Source organism: Lagopus muta, chromosome 1 (assembly GCF_023343835.1).
Source record: "Lagopus muta isolate bLagMut1 chromosome 1, bLagMut1 primary, whole genome shotgun sequence".
Lineage (NCBI taxonomy): Eukaryota > Metazoa > Chordata > Aves > Galliformes > Phasianidae > Lagopus > Lagopus muta.
In genome coordinates, this window is record NC_064433.1 from 55,791,662 (window position 1) to 55,808,560 (window position 16,899).

A 16,899-nucleotide genomic window follows, 5' to 3' on the forward strand; every position below is an offset into this window, starting at 1 on the left:
CAAGATTGCATCTTGAACTCATTAAGAAGAGAAAATTGAGTCATGTAATTAGAAAAAAAAAGGTAATCAGAAAGGAAGCCATTTTTCTTTCTGATATGTGGCAAGCTCAGAAACTCCTATCTGTTGTGTAGAAACTGTCCTTTTACCGGTAAAGTTGGATTTGACAAAATGATTCATCGCCCTCCATCAAGTGGAAGGAAAGATTCTTGCATGCAAATTTGTTGAGGATGTAAGCTTTTTTCTTATGTCTTTTATTTGCACAAAACTGTGACTCTCAGACACTGCTGAATTCACAGAAATGCCTGTTTACTTTCCTGTGTCTTCTCTGCTGAGATCTTTGTGGCTCTTCATTTCTATGAATCATGAAGCTTAAGAGAAAACAAACTGATAGTATGACTAACCTCTGCTTCGTGCCAGCAGCTTCTGTGGTGTTTCCAGCTCTCAACACAATTAGTGTCTCATCATACGGGGTGCATTAAAAGCTGCATTCACTGAAATGATCAACATGTGAAAAGCCCAATGAGGATGGGCCCAGCCTCATATATGAGGGTGAATGAAGGACTAACTTTCTAGCTACAAGGTTCATTAACCTATGAAGGATTTATGAGCAAAGCAGCCACAAAATTGCTATTTGCAGAAAGCAGTAGATTCCTTACTTTGCCCTGATGAGTAGACTGTATCATTGGTTAGTTAGAGTTGCTTACCCCTCAGCCCCAAACCTGAGCACGCCTTAAACTAAATACACCCTTCTTAAAACGATAAGCCTTGTAGTCATTACTGACACAAGAGCTGCTGTGTAAAAATGTCTCCATGCTCTTCCAGGAGCAGGAGACATACCCCCGGCTGCAGAGGGGAGGACCTCAGCTGATGGAGCTGATGACAGCCAGATAATCTCCTGGCCCCCATGCAGCAGTGCCTGTGTAATCCAAGCTGAAGAGCCAGCTCTCACAGCCAGCCTGGCACGGCTTCCCTTGGCTCCCAAACACGGCACCGACACACACGGAGCTGGACACCGCCTGAGAGCTCCAGAGGGAAGCGTTCCCGGAGCAAGGCAACATTGAGGAGATGACAGTATTGGCTGGGTGCTGGTATGGCTTTTGTATGGTAAATATCAGATGCTAATATCACCCACTGAGCTGGCTGTCTGACTGTGACAGAGGTTGGAATTGCATTTAATAGGTCCAGATGCAAAACTAATAGCAGGTTAATCCAGATAAGCTTTTAGGACAGTAGCACTACCCAAAAACAGTCTTAAGGATATTTGTTTGAAGAGTAACCAAATGGGAAGCAGACCTTTTCCGTTCCATAGCTGTGCACTGCAGTGACGAGCACTAGCTGTTTCAATATATCCCTCTTCCAAAAACTACAAAGTTAGCTGTTACCAATGCAATAATGTGCAGCCCAAATATTGACAAAAAAAGATTATTTTTTCCTCTTTCTCTGGCATTCTAAAGATGTTGAATTTTTAACTCTGCTCAAGTACCTCAGGGAAAGCCCTTCCCTGTAAATCAAAGTTACGAAGACTGTTCTGCGGAAGAGGAGACAGGGAATTGCCGGCATTGTTGAAGAGCATGGAAAAACTGAACCCCTACAAGTGAGTCATCTGAATTAACACAACTGAAAGATATACTTTTTGGCAAGAACACTTAGAACCCAATTTTCCAGACAGACCTGTTCCGTTTTCTAAAATGTCCCTGAGTGACTCCATACGTTAAATGTGCCTGCGTGCTCCCATGTGCCCCTGATTCCCCGCAGTTCCCCAGAGAGCAGCGTAAACATGTTCCTGTGGCTCACGCGGGAAGCCAACATCTGGGCTGCGTCTTCAGTTGACCTGGGAGGCCACATTTGTCAAAACTTGAAAACATTGTGCAGAAAATGCCTCTCTAAGCTTCAACAACGCCAACTTTTGTTGGTTCAGCTAACTAGGTGGTGGAATTCCCCAAGCTTTACATCTGCCCTTGCAAATGCTTATGCCAACTGGTGCCAGAAACCTCTCCCCTTTAACTCTAAGGAATGAAGTGGAAGAACTACTGGCAACCTTTTCTTTCCCGTCCGCTGTTGCACAGGCTGGTGCTACATCCTTCCCTTGTGCCTCTCGCATCCTTGGGATCATGTTTCTTGTTCGAAGGGTGTTTTGATAGCGTCCACCCTTGCAATTAGGTATGTGCTTTTTAGGGCTGTTTGGATACGGTATGCTCCAGCTCTATAGCAAATTGTCCCAACCCAATTCACTGATGCTGAGAGCAGGGCACCCAGGTGTGCACACCATTTGCTTGGTTTGCTTTAATGCTCTAGCTGCTTAAAATTGAGGCATGGCAGCCCTTCAGCCCAGGTTTGCATTAACTGAAAAGCTGCAGCGATCCTAAAACGGAGGATTCTGCAATCAAGTGGTAAGAAAAGCTCCAGCAGCCTCTGCCAGCTACAATAATAAGGCTTTCCTGAACACAGCTTTGAGTAAATCCCAGAATAACAAAGTCAGAGGAATTCTAGAAATGCTAAATCTGTAGTTATGCAATCTAAGTTGCTGCTGTTTGGGCAATCAGACCTCAGGCTTCCAACCACTGATGGGACTTCATGTTAGAGACAAAGGCTCCCTTCATCCATGCTCATCTGTGTGACTGGTGGAAGAGAGCATCACCGTTCACAGCATCTACTGTGGGCACATTTGCTACCCTCCACTTTCTAAGGCAATGCACTCTCTTGCACAGCAAACCCCCAGCCAGCACAGCAGCTCCTGGCTCTCAGCTGTGCTGCCTCCGTTCTCAGCCTTGCTTTTGCAGAGATCCCTTCTCCGGATTTTGCTTCCCGGATGGTGGCTGCCAATACTTCCGGGGGAGGAAAGCCAGATTTTCCTGTGTACGAGAGAGAGATGTGCTGGCAGTTGCATTTTCCAAGAAAGAGGTGTACAGTACAGCGTCTCCTTTACAAGATTAAACAATTCTAAGAATGTACCCTTGTGTGGCTTATATCCTCTGGCTTTGTAAACTCAACCTGCGCTTTCCTGTAATGCCTTCAGTACACGTTTTCTACGTTCTCCTCCTGACATCTTAAGCCAGTCCTCTTTTCCAGCTTGTCCGGAAAACAGGCAAATGGAAATAAGCAATTGGGCTTCAAGAAACTTGCATAAGAATCTCTGTGTGAGTGCCGAGCTCTGGCAACGGAGGCGCTGAGCCCAGGAATGTACCTACTTTCTCCTTCCTGTATTTAGCTGACTAAGATTCCTAAACAGCAGCTTCACATCTTAAATTATAGGTTAGCACTGGAGCACTCAGCCCACAGTTTGGATCCCTCGTGTAACTCAGCTGCAGCTCAAGTCAGATTTTTCCAGGAGATAGCCCTCTTTCCCAACACCTCCAACTCTTCCTTCCAGGCTCACCAGTCCCAGCTGGGGGACTGGATACCACTAACCAGATGAGATACTCAGCACTAATTCCTTTCATTGCTGCTGCCTCAGCCCCCATGCACTGCAGAGGCTGGGGCAACTGCAAAGCTGCATGCATGAAGCAAAGCAAAGTAGAGCATGGGAGCCTGAGTCAGACTGTGACTTTTTGCCATATGCACTATTAAGGAATAAATTACAACAGCGATGTTAAGACATTTAAAAGCACTGCTTGTGGCAGCTGTTGCATGCAAGATTGCTATCTGTCTGACTGCTGTGTCCCACTAGCTTTGTCTTTAGAGGTAACTGTAATCACTTTTAAACAGCTGAAAAGCTGATGGAAATTGCTGATCAGAAAAGGATGCTATAGAAGAAGCAGAATGAATGGCAGGAAGCTGAAATGCAACACTAAATTGCAGTAATGAGTAAGACTACCACGAACACTGCTAAGTAAATACTATTCTGCTGGACAGGCAACAGCAAAATTTGTGGGTATGTCTGCACAATAGAATATTCTCCAGTGGTTTGATCACATGTAATCCTGAGCAGATTTGAAGCTGTACATTTTCCATGGTAGGGAGAATAGCTTTTGACAAAATGGGATGTGATGGAAGGTGTCTGGAACAAACATTACCAAAAAAAAGTTGATGGTCTCAGAGGAAAAGAGAGCAGACCCTTTCAGACAGGCAGACCTGATGAAGCACATTGCTTTTTCAGACTCATAAAATGTGGTAACTGGCCAGTTGGCTACTTCATCTATGGAGAAGGAGCCAAATTGCTTCTTTCTCTTTCAATGAAGTTGCAGATTTGAGTCTGCTTCCCTCACCCTTCTGCCAGATTTACTTATCATGGATCTGAAGGAAGTGATTGCAGGTTTAATCCCTCATGCGTGCTGGTAAACCAGTAGGTTTACACACTACTGACTGATGGAGGGACAAAACCTGTGTGTTATTTCTTTTAACTGTATGATTTTAAAAATAACTTGTGTGCTATTAAAGGTGTTATTAGCGATACAGTGAGGGGTTCTACTCAACTTACTGGTTCCTCTTTTATCAGAATAGATGTAATAAATATAATGCCTGTTTTGGCACACATTAGTGACTGAATGTAAGACCATCACAGATAAAATCTGACCTACAATGTACAAGCGGTTATAAAATCCTGGTTCTAAAATAACAGCCTTTGATCAAAGTAGCATGGGTGCAGGGCACTCTGATTAGAGGCTGGAGCATTAATTACAGCTAAGAGACAAGCACACCTCTTATCTACGATTAAATAAAAAGTAATAAAGAAGTAAAATTTTGTCTTAAGGCCAGTGCCTCCTGAATGACCACTGACAAAGCACAAAGGTTCATAGCACCATGCTGGGATATTTTGGTGTCTCAGCATGCATTTGTATTGCTCTACACATGACTGCTGCTTAGTAGGGAAATGGAGCAAGAACACACAGAGGGCTGCCTAAAGAGAATAGGACAGCCACTTTTTGCACTGCCAGCAGCAAGGCCAACGAGGCCTAGCTGTCCTGGGGGAGATGCCAGACCTTACACAGCACTGTGTTTTCTTGTGAGGGATTTTATCTCCATGAGAAGCTGAAAAGAATAAAACATCTCGGCCTGGGTAGAAAGGAGAGATCTAAGCTTGTGCCCTCTCTGTTGGAAAGACAGATGAGCAGTGTTGATCTGAGCCACCCTGTTTTAATACGGTCTGTCAGGAACAGCGGAATAAGATACAACACTTAAGGCAGCGCTTCTAAAAAGTGGCAAAACCACAACATGACGAGCCTGTGCAACTCATCAGCACAGTTTACCACAGCTCATTACTGCAGGATTTGGAAGGATTAGATATGTGAAATAGTAGAGATGATAGTTTCTCCATCAGAATGAAAATAAACATATGGTATAAAGTTTCCAGGCTCGCAGATGTCCCAGGCCTTCAGTTCAGAGGGTTCAATAGAGGCAGGATTTTCCAAAAACTGTTGCTTAGGTTCCCCCTTGCATTTTTATCTGAAGCACCTTAAACCAGAATCTGTCAGAACTAATATACCACATCAGATGAAATGAACTAGTGCAATAAAAACATTTGTATTTAATGTAAACCCATCTCCAGCCCTTGATAATCAAGTCCTGATCCAAAAAAAACCTCCTCCAGTCCCCAAAGGATAAGATTAATCCTTGAGATGGAGGAGTCTTTCACAAGATTATTTGTACAGATGTGTACAAGTCCCATGCAAAAGAAATAAGAAATATATAGGAGTTCAGCACTAATATAAGTTAGCCTATTCAGGCAAAGCCAGCTGAAGTAGCTGCAAGCTTGCTCATTTCCCTTTGTTACCCTCTCCTCCCAAGTCTGCAGTGATACCATTTCCCAATCTGAAAGGCTCTGCTCTTCATTCCATGTTCCTTCTGTTTTCATCACCGATCAAAACATCCCTGGTGTCTGAGAAATGATGGAACTCAGTAATCAACATTTCCCTGCTTCATGGAGTTTAGTTTATAGTTTGAGGAAACAACTGGGAGCTGTGCTCATGCAGTCTCGTAAGAGAGCAAGGAGAAAAGAGAGAGGAAATCTTGGGATCAGATCCACATCCCATTTTTAGGCTCTTTAACAAAGAGGAAAAACAAACAAACAAACAAACAAACAAAAAATCAGGCACTTTTTAATTTGTATTAAGGTAACGTGTCACTGTATTATAAATGTTCTGCTTATACACACATTAATGATAGCAGTCAAACAAGCTGAAAATGTCTAAAAATCACAGTGTTCGAAAAATCAGGTTTAATAGGGAAAACAGACTGCACTTTTAAAAATATATTTCTCTTTCAGATAACTACCCATTACTTGGTCAGAGCCTTAAGCTGAGCTTACTTGCTTTTCTGGGCAAGCCATGCCATGCAACCATAGCTCCAGCCCTATTGCAGCTCATAGCTGTGACAAGCCTGATGTTGCTGCTATCAGTAACTGCAGACTCATAGCATCTGGTTTGGAGCTTTTAGTCTCTTACCTTCCTCAAATCTGGCTCTATCAGGTTCAGATAGGGACAAGCAATGAATGTGTTGGAGGTTGTCAGCACGCTATGCCTTATGCTCCTAACATGTCCCAAGTGAAAACTAGAAAACTAGCTGTTCTTGAAAGGCTTTTTGCTGCCCTGATCTTCATTACATTCTACTAAAAGCTCGGCAAGGACCCTGGTGGGGCTGAGCATGCTCCCATGGGCTTCCACAGTGAAAGCAGCAAAGCATTCTAACAAGTGTTTCATTGTTTCCCTTAATTAAGCAGACAATATTGCATCATGACTGTTCTAATTATTTTAGCTTGTCAAATTGTGTCTTTCTGCCTCTCAGTCATCAGTCAGGTCTGCAGTAAATGAGGGCAAGCATGAGCAGCTTTGTGTTTTAAGTAATATTTAGGCAGACAGCTCCCCCTTTAATCTGAACAGAAGCCAGCTCAGTCCCATCCAATACAGTCAGCCTGGATGGGATGCTGAGAAGCAAAGTGAGCACACAGGGATACGCTCCTGTTACACCCAAATAACCTACCACTAGCTGCAGCTCTGTGATTTAAAGACAGAGATGTTGATCCCACATGTCTTCAATAAGCCTTCATCAGCCTTTCTTCCATGGATGTGAAGAAGATCATTGTCCTAGGAAGCTTCAGCATCCCATGGCATCTTTAAGTGAATCAGATGTCCCTGTCTCACCAGAGAAATGTCAGTGAAAAAGTGGGAGAAAAATGTTGCCATGCATCACTGAGCACCTTTGGCCATCACTGCTTAGAGCTGCTCATTGTTAAGCAAACTGTGGCAACAATAAGATGTTTTTTGGTCCAGTGATCAGTCAAATACTTTCCGTGACCACTTGCCTTTTTTCCTTGCTTTGCCCAGCACTTATTTTACTTGCCACATCAGCTTTTAGAAAATATGGCTTTTAAAAAACAGCAAAACTAGCTCACTTTGAATTTCAGCAAAGATGAGTAATCGAAAGTGCAGCACAAAATCCAGAAATGTCTCTTGGACGTGCCAAGAGGTATATAAACATACACTAAACAGCCTGCTGATTCATAGCCACACTGCAAAGCAACTGTCCATCCACAACTGGGAATATCAGTAACCCTCCCTAAAACATCACCCTTTGAACTGTAATACCTCTAATGGTAAATTGGTTTGAAAAGAAAGAAGACACATCCAAACTTCTCCTTCCTGCTACGCTGGGTCATACGCTATTCATGCAGTTTCTAATGAGACAGAAGGCTGACCAGCTCTGCTCAACAAAAAAGCCTTCTTCCATTAGAAGAATGAATTTTATTAAACAGGTGTTGCAAGAAAATCTTTACTAGGTGAGAAATTCTGAAATAATTTACATCTCAAGTACATTCAGTTCTTACTTTCTGAAGACTCTTATACTTCTCTTTCCCAGACACATAGCGAATGTTCTGCTTTTTTCTAGCTTATTTTTGCAATCTAATTCCATATGTATGATATTTTTAAGGAAAAGAACAAAGAACACAGCACATTTTTGTTCAGATGCTGAAACACAGGTATTTGGGCTCAGCTAAACATGAGCCAGCAGTATGCCCAAGTAGCCAAGAAGGCCAGTGGCCTCCTGGCTTGTATAAGAAAGTGTAGCCAGCAGGAGCAAGGAAGTGATGGTTCCTGCACTCAGATCCAGTGAGGCCACACCTCAGTTCAGTTCAGTTTTGGGCCCCTCAATACAAGAAAGACATTGAGGCCTGGAGTGTGTCCAGGGAAGGATCTGGAACACAGATTTTATGTGGAATGGCTGAGGGAACTGGGATTGTTCAGTCTGGAGAAGAGAAAGCTCAAGGGAAGACCTTATTGCTCTCTACAATGACCTGAAAGGAGGTTGTGCTGAGGTGGGAGTCAGCTTCTTCTCTTGTGACTAGCAGTAGGACTACATGGAATAGCCTGAAGCTGCATGAGGGAAGGTTCAGGTTGGATGTTAGGAAACATTTCATCTTCAAAAGAGTGGTAAGGCATTGGAACAGGCTGCCAGGGAGGTGGCTGAGTCATAGTCTCTGGAGGAGTTCAAGATATGTTTAAATGTTGTACTTAGGGACATGGTTTAGTTTGGAAATATTGGTACTAGGTGGGCAGCTGGACTAAAATGTCTTTTCCAACCTTGATGATTGTATGTTTCTCAGTTTAAAGCTGAATTAGCAATGGGAACAATGCAATACACATTCTGCCTGATACAGTAGGTACCTGCACGTTTAGACTATTGTTACACTCAGTGGTGCTACCTGAGCTGTTACCCACATGTTGTGCTGACATAAGGATTTGTATAGTCACGTACTGAGCCAGACCCGGGCAACAAGAGGGATGATTAGAATGGGTGAACACCAGCATAAAACTTGTGCCTATCTCAATGACTATAGCATTGCACAGGGAGCAAGCAGGAGGCTGGAACGATATTTATTCTTTCTCTTCTCCCACTAGACTCCCAAAGGCACTTGTTTGGAGTCAGTGAAGATTGCCATTGATACCGGTTATCGCCACATCGATGGTGCCTTTGTCTATTACAATGAGCACGAAGTGGGACAAGCCATCCGGGAGAAGATTGCTGAAGGAAAGATCAAGAGAGAAGACATCTTCTATTGTGGCAAGGTTAGAAGTTATGCTCATATTATTCACAATAAGTCTGGGATTTCTGTGAATGGACTTTCTTAAAAACGCCAGTGGTCAACATCCAGTGTATTTCTCGATCCAACATTCTTTGTGTTTCTTTCCTCTTTTTACCATGAAGTGATAGCATTTTCAGCATTCGCTTTGCTGTAAAGCACAGTAATCTCTGTTGTCAGTTTAAAGGTGAGTTAGCAATGGGAACAATGCAGTACGTGTTCTGCCTGGTACTGTAGGTACCTGCAAGTTTAGACCATTGCTACACTCAGTGGTGCTACCTGGGCTGTTACTGTCACACGTGTTGTGCTGGCACAAGCATTTGTATAGTCACATACTGAGCCAGATCCGGACAATGATCTTGCAAATGAGTTACTTTCTGTTAGAGCAATTCCCCATAAAGATTTGCCCTGAGATTGCACAATGGAAGGGGTGGGAGCCAACACATGCATGCAAGTGTCTATGTACAGGAGAACAGCAAGTGCTTATGTTGGTACTGCTGCCAAAGAATTACTAATCAAGCTACACCCTAGTTACTGTATTGTCTGTCATTAAAGACTTCTATGATCATGAATCAACACACTGGGAGAGGTCATCACACTTTGGGTTTACAGTAACAAGACTGGAGTAGTGCATGAGCAAGTTATTGTTTTAAAATCCCAGCTGTAAGAGCAGGTTCCCTGCTAGAAGAAAGAAATCCCCTGTCCAATAAAACATACGATAGAAGCTGCTACAAATACATTGACCGGATTATGGGCATAAGAGAAAGCATATTTCTAAAAAAAGATCAGATGACTCCCAGAAAGCCCATGGTTCCTGTCCAGTTTCTAATGGACTCTGTGGCCTCAAGTTCCCCTTCCGGCAATGCTTCTTTGAATATAACAGCCTAATATTTTCCCTTTCTCCCTTCCCAAATAAGACGTAATCCACAGGAGTTACTCAACAGCCTTGGAAATAAATATACAGTTCCTAGAGTGAAAGTTCTGATGGGATAAAAGGCCTGTTTTACTATGAGCAATTTAGTTAAGCTGTATGATCTGGGAAAATAAGCTTTAGATTGTGTAGTTTGCAGACCAAGAGGATTTTCAACAGCTATAGAGCAACTTCCAAGTAAAGCAATTTTCAGTCTGCGAAATATGCAACTTTACTCCTAGTTCCCTGCTCAGCACTACTGGTTACAGTCACAATTTTGCCATCCTAAGAAAAGCTTCAAGTCCTCAGAATTTCCACTTTGATCAGGGTAATCTCTCAGTTTCTCATATGCCAATACATTTATTTCAATCAGTTAAAATATTTTATTTCAACTGTTTTGTAGCATCATTACTGCATATTACCAGTAATATTTCAAATTAAAAAAAAAAACAACAAAATTGGATATGAAGATTAAAACTGAATAACTGCTTTCCCAACTGCTTCCCCCATCAGCATCTCCAAAAGAGCACCTCTTGGCAAAATTTTATTCTCCAAACTTTATTTATTAAGCCTTTCTATGTTCAGTTGTCTGATCTGATCACTAGATATATTTACCCACTACTTAAACATTGAGCTGTGAAATTTCACCTTCTGTTTCTTGATTATGAGTTCAGTTGTTCCCTAAACTGCAAGTGTCCTGCTAGTATCAAAGTTGCAACTTGCAGTACTGTGGTAGTCAATGCCTGTAGTTCCAGCCTTCCTTGGGACTGTGAGATAGGACACACAGATTTATCTTTCTGCTGTGCCCTGCTTGTGCTTGACAAAATGAGGGTTTCATTTTAGGTGGTCATCTTGATTAGAGCACTTCTGTAGCCTTTAAAGTGATCAAAGGCAGAAGTGGAAAATATACTGCAAAAAATGAATCCATCAGTCCAGGATTTTCATAGGTTTCATTGGACATTTTAACAGCCACTCTGCGCCTTCCAGAAAGAGCGGGACTGGATGGCCTTTGTCTAATGAACTTACATATCTTTAGCTTTGTGTAGCTTATACATCTTTGCACTGAACAAATTATAGGCAAATATCAAACCAGTAGATACATCAGACCTTCATAGATAACTGACCAACATTAACTGTTGCATCTTCTGGAAAATGTAGTAATAGAACATTCTTGAAAGTAGTAGGCACAACAAAAGTTGTGTTTGTTTTCAACCTCACTGAATCAGAAGTCCTGGAAATACATACAGAAGACTCTGCACATGCAACTCCTTCATACAGGCCTTCTCTTAAACAAAGATGATGCGAGTCAGAGGCTGGTCAATCAGCAGGGACTAACAAGAATGTCTCCACGGAGTGGCACTGTTACTGGAATAGTGAGTTGGTGCAACCATGCTGCAACTGCCAGTTGAAATCATCGGCACTTGCACTTGGCTCTCGCTGCTGGCTGGCTGGTCAGGCACAGCAGCTCAGCATCCAGAAATTTTAGAGGTTTTCTATCAATTGCCAGCAGCTCTCTTGGCTTATACAGCAAGACCTTTTTTGGTCTCCTCTTTCATCCCAGGATATTTCTTTCATTAAAATAAAAGTAACATTTCCAGGAAATATGGTGTCCTGAAATGCTGAAGCCAGCTGGCAGCTTTGACTTCTCGAATGTCTACATGGGTTCTACTTAGGTAGATAATACAATAACTTGTACAAATCATGAAAACAGTTGTGAAACTCTTAAGTTTCCATGGCATTTGTGTATTAAGGCAATACAAATGTTTGCTATTTCTAAAGACTCTTTCCTTAGAATTTCTGCATTTTTTAAAAGTGATGGATATTCACTGGCATGAACTTAGCTCAACAGCACTGAGCTACTAAGGGCACTAGGAAAAACAGCTCCCAAGCTGTCAATATACCTTCAGTTACTAAATTTCTAAATCAAAGTAACAAAACAAACTAAACATGAAGGATATAAAGATTCACTTCCTTACATATGTGAAGTTCAAAAGAACATCTCATTTTACTTGTAAAATGAAAATCAAAGATTGGCAAATGCTTTAATAGCACCCAGACCAAAGGCTTTCAGGAAATCCAGCTTAACAGCTTAAAACTGAGAGCAGGACCTTGAGCCTTGTACTGTGCTACACCTCAACCCATGTAGTCAACACTTCACTGATCTTAAATTCTTCATTTTTTGCAACAGGATTAAGACCCAGTGTGAACTTTGAGGTGTTGGTGTCACTTTGGTGCTTCAGCTTAGGGCAGGAAGATATGCATGCTCTTAGGACAGCTAAGCTTCAAGATAACATTCTTGCCTTTGCCGGCACAACTAAGTAGTTTACACTCTAAGTAAATAATAATTAAAATACTTCAAAACTTACTCAGGCTATGTCTTAACACCTATAATCCTTACCTTTTGAAAACTTCAGTTCAAGTGTTTCATGTTTCAGAAATGGTTTCATTCTACAACTTGGCATGCTGTGACTTCTGCATTGGTAGCAAAATTGGCTAGACAATGACTATACCGACAAACATCAGTTTTTTTCCAGCCAATGAAGGTGCCAAAAATCACAGTATGACTCCAAATGTCAGCTTGGTGCGTTGAAAAACAAAAAAAAACCCAAACACCCAACCTTCCCCATCACTCCCCCAATAAAGATAGAATAGCCCAACTTATTCTATGCAACCAGATGGTACTTGTATACCATTGTATGTTAATTTCACTTTTTTGTAGATTTTAGCTTCAGAGAATGGTTCACAAAGAGTTCTTGGTTACTAATTACAATGCTATGGTTCTATTCTTGCAAGAGATTTGCATCAGCAGAGTTCTGTTAGAGGTAGCATTGCAAGCTAATCAACTGAGCACACTCCATAGCAACATCAGGCCATAGCACTGGTTATGATTAAAGAGGTTGCAAAGGCTATCCTTTAACTGATCACACCTGTGTTACGGTAATTAAACAATAATACTTCTTTCAGTGAGGATAGAGGAGTAAGTTTAAACTTTGCTATGTCGGCAGTCACGCAGACTCCACGGCCACAGGAAAAAAACCAAAAGATCCTCTTTGTGCCAGGTGCTTGGCAATTCAATAGCAAGCTCACATGATCTGAGCTTCAGCCTTCAAGCATAAACCTGACCACAGATTTCTTGTGGGAACAAAGTTTTCCAGTGAAAGCATATGCTTGGAAAGCTCATAAAACAAAAGGAATCTGCCTAAGTTCATTGAGCAAGAGTTTGCAATAAACACAACTCTGAATAACCTGTCCTGTAACAAGCAGGTATTTGGTAGCTTTACTGGGTCAGCACACAGACAGTCCTGGGCAAGGATTCCTGTCTTAACTTCTACAAATTCCTGTGGAGTAATATGGGATAAAGCCCCTTGCATTTTTCTTGCAGCAATGTAGACCATGGCATCTTTGTACTGTGTATAATGAGCTCTGTCAGAAGTACAAGAGTGTATGAGATGGAGGGAATTGGCTGGAGGATGCTCGCTGTCACTCATGACACCCTAAACAGAGTCTGTGCTTGTTTCCCCAGCTGTGGAACACCTGCCATCCACCAGAGCTGGTACGTCCCACATTGGAGAAAACCCTAAAGATCCTGCAGCTGGATTATGTCGACCTCTACATTATTGAGCTGCCAATGGCTTTCAAGGTAAAAAGAAAAATTGCCCTACAAAGTACGCGTTTGGCTTGAACCAAGGTTTCCGTCTAGCATCATCCTTGTAGCTTCCAGTCCACATTGAAAATAGCACTTATGCAAGATGATGTTCTTTATACAGCGCCTGCACATATTTCTCTGCATTACCCACACAGAGGGATTTACAGGTGTGTGAGATTCATTACTAACAGCTGTATCATCAAGTCTCTCCATTGAAAGGACAGGACTCCTAACTTAGGTAGAAGACTAATTATGCTGAAGAACTACTTTAGGTGAAGTAACACAGGTATTGTACAAAGCCATGAGGAGCCAGGAGCAGAGAGTGGGTAGGGAGAAGATGGAGCAAGAGCTGATGTCCCTTACTCTATCTCAAAAATAGAACAGCCTCAGGAGCACTAAAACCAATGATCAAATCATAGCTGTGATCTTAATCTCCTTAAATGTAGTGCTCCTCTCAGACAGCTTGAGTAGGTGACAGTTAACCCCAAATAAGGGTTGTCTATTTCTTGCTCTCAAATGTCTAAAAAGTTAAAGTGTCGTATTTCTTCATTCTGCTGGCTCTTGGCAACTTCTTCCTGCAGTCACAAAACCCTTGAAAGTGAGGAACTCACATCAGAGTTGTATGCCTCCCCTGAAACCAGCTCTTGTAAGTCTCCTTGAACTTTCTGGTTTCACAGACAATTTGCTCTAAAATTTTCACGTGCAAGTACATGATATGAAGGTAAATTAAGTAATACTGAAATTAGAAAATTGAGATTCAAAAAACTTTTAGAGATTTTTTAACCAAGTAAGTCCTTTTTCTTAAAGATGCTAAGGCCAGGAAATTACCTACCTAATAGTTTCTGTGGGGGTGTTAAAGTGCTAAATTGGCCATACCTTTTTTTTGCAAGGAAATTAATTACTAAAATCATATTGTACCACCAAACTGCCAGAAGCACGAGATAGGAAGCAATTTAGCAATGGAGCAATCACCTTGGACCTGTAAATCCTTTTTCCTGTTAAGACCTTCACATCAGTATTGGACTTACATATCAAAACTTTATTTATCCAGTCCCACGTATGGAATCCTTTTGGGTGCATTTTTAAAAATTTCCCACCACTTGCAATTTCCTGCTTCCCCTTTCTTGTGTTTGTATTCTCTAGTAGTTCACTCTCCCACATAGTGAAGGTCATTGTCTCACAACATAAAGATATAGACAGCTGGCTTTAAAGTAACGTACATCTGACTCCATGAGGCTTGTATCAACAAGCTCTGCTATTAAAAGAGTAGCAGTCCCAGATTTACTCGTGCCCCTTTTGAAGAGAGATTAAAAAAGAAGTCACCTTCTGCTTAAAAAATGCACGTTTTCGTATGCCAGATGTTTCCTTTTTTTGCTACCTCCCTCACAAAATACACCCATCCCAAACACGACACTTGCCTTTGCTGAGGACTGCATAGGTATAACATGCTAATAGACTCCTTCTCTTTCCTGCTCTGCAAAAGCTGACACTTATCTGTCTCCTTAAATGCCTTCTAACAAAACTACTTTCTCCTTGGAATCAGTGAAGAACTTGAGCCAAAACTCATAGTCCCATTCTGAAATCAGAAAGGAAAATGCCTCAACACAGCCAACTGGTGCAAGTTCTCACAGGGACTTTCAGGTAGAAAGGAATTTATTTGCTGAGAGTACCACTCATAGGAAGAAAGCCCCACTATGCCAGTACTTGTAAGTACACCAAGAATGGTATCTGGGAAAACATTAATCACTGAACTATTAACTTTAGCCTGAGTCTCCCTTTTCTTTTTGTTCTCCCCCTTATAGGGATTCTCCATTCAGGACTTCTGTCCTTCCTCCCCTTAGCCCAGCGGTGGTGCTCAGCCCCTCTTCCGTGGTAAGACAGATACCATAGAATCATTAAGACTGGAAAAGACCTCTAAGATCATCTAGTCCAACCCTCCACCTACCACTAATATTTCCCTACGAAACCATGTCCCACACAGTTCTTGAACACCTTGAGGTATGGTGACTCCACCACCTCCCTGGGCAGCCTGTTCCAATGCATCACCACTCCTTCTGAGAAATTTTTCCCAATCTCCAACCTGAACCTCCACTGGCACACTTAAAGCTGTTACCTCTCACTACCTGGGAGAGGAGGCCGACCCCCACCTCACCACAACCTCCTTTCAGGTCACTGTAGAGAGCAATGAAGTCTCCCTTGAGTCCCCTTCTCCGGACTTGAACAACCCCAGTTCCCTCAGCTGCTCCCCATAAGACTTGTGCTCCAGACCCCTCACAGCTTTGTTGCCCTTCTCTGGGGGCACTCCAGCACTCACAGGCTTTCTCCAGGCCATCACATGCCCTCTCCCTCAGCAGCTTGTATCCACTGGGAGGTTTTTCAGATGCCTCTAGTCAGATGGTTAGTAAGCAGGTACCCACACACTAAACAATCTCTAGATCCCTCCCAGCTACCAGAAAAAGAGATATTTTAGCCTTAAATTGAACAAGCTCACTTTAAGTATCTTTTTGTGATTTTAAAATAACAAATCAAAACAGATTAATAGCCTTGCTACTTGACTTTTTATGGCCTTCTGTTTGCACAATATGCATTTACAATTTGTTAGATCGCCTTCTTGAGAAAGCGCATGTGTCAAAGTACATTTTGAGAAGGTGATGGGAGGTGCAGACCTGTCTCCCTACATTTGTGTTGGTGAGGAAATTATTACCATGGGAGGAGGTTTTTCCTCTCAGTTGTTACCAACTGCTGTGCTTTAAATATGCAAATTGTCTGGTAGCTTTTGGGGTGTCCCTGAGTTTGAGAACTAAGTGAGCACTGCAGCACTGCATAGCAGCAGTGGCTGTGTAGTGTTGTCCCAACTGTTTCAATGCTCACATAACAACATGGTAGAAAACCATCTTGTATTCAGTCTAAGCTGTGTGACTGTCTCCAAGACAACTGCAAGAGAAGATGAACATTTGTGCCAATGATTGGTGTTTATAGTCCATAAGAATTCAAGGTGAGAAATGTGCTAAACTGCTGAGAGACTTCAAAGACTTAGCAACCACCACCATGTTACCTGCAAAACACTGTCAGCATGTTATCCCTCCCTATCCATTTACTGTCAGTTCTGTCATTCAGGGACTTGCTTGCTTAAAAAAAACATAGCTTGACAGAGGAAGTACTGCCTGGAGACTACTGAGCAGAAACCTTGTGTAAATCCCTGGAAGCAGAGGCAAGAATTTATCCTTGTGAAAATTCAGAGTAGCTGGCACCAAACTCAATCTTCAAGCTACCTTTATCCCAGCTTTGTTGGCTTTTTAGAACACAAGGAATAGAAATAGAGAAAAATGC

The 16,899-nt window shown here is 42.1% G+C and overlaps 1 protein-coding gene across 1 annotated transcript in view; it reads left to right on the forward strand.

Annotated features, from left to right (window-relative positions):
* Positions 1-16,899, forward strand: part of AKR1D1 (aldo-keto reductase family 1 member D1) — a 34,255-nt gene that overhangs the window by 6,639 nt on the left and 10,717 nt on the right. The window contains exons 2-3 of the mRNA XM_048945263.1: positions 8,832-8,999; positions 13,447-13,563. Coding sequence (XP_048801220.1) covers positions 8,832-8,999; positions 13,447-13,563 — 285 coding nt within the window. The remainder of the gene's footprint in view (positions 1-8,831; positions 9,000-13,446; positions 13,564-16,899) is intronic.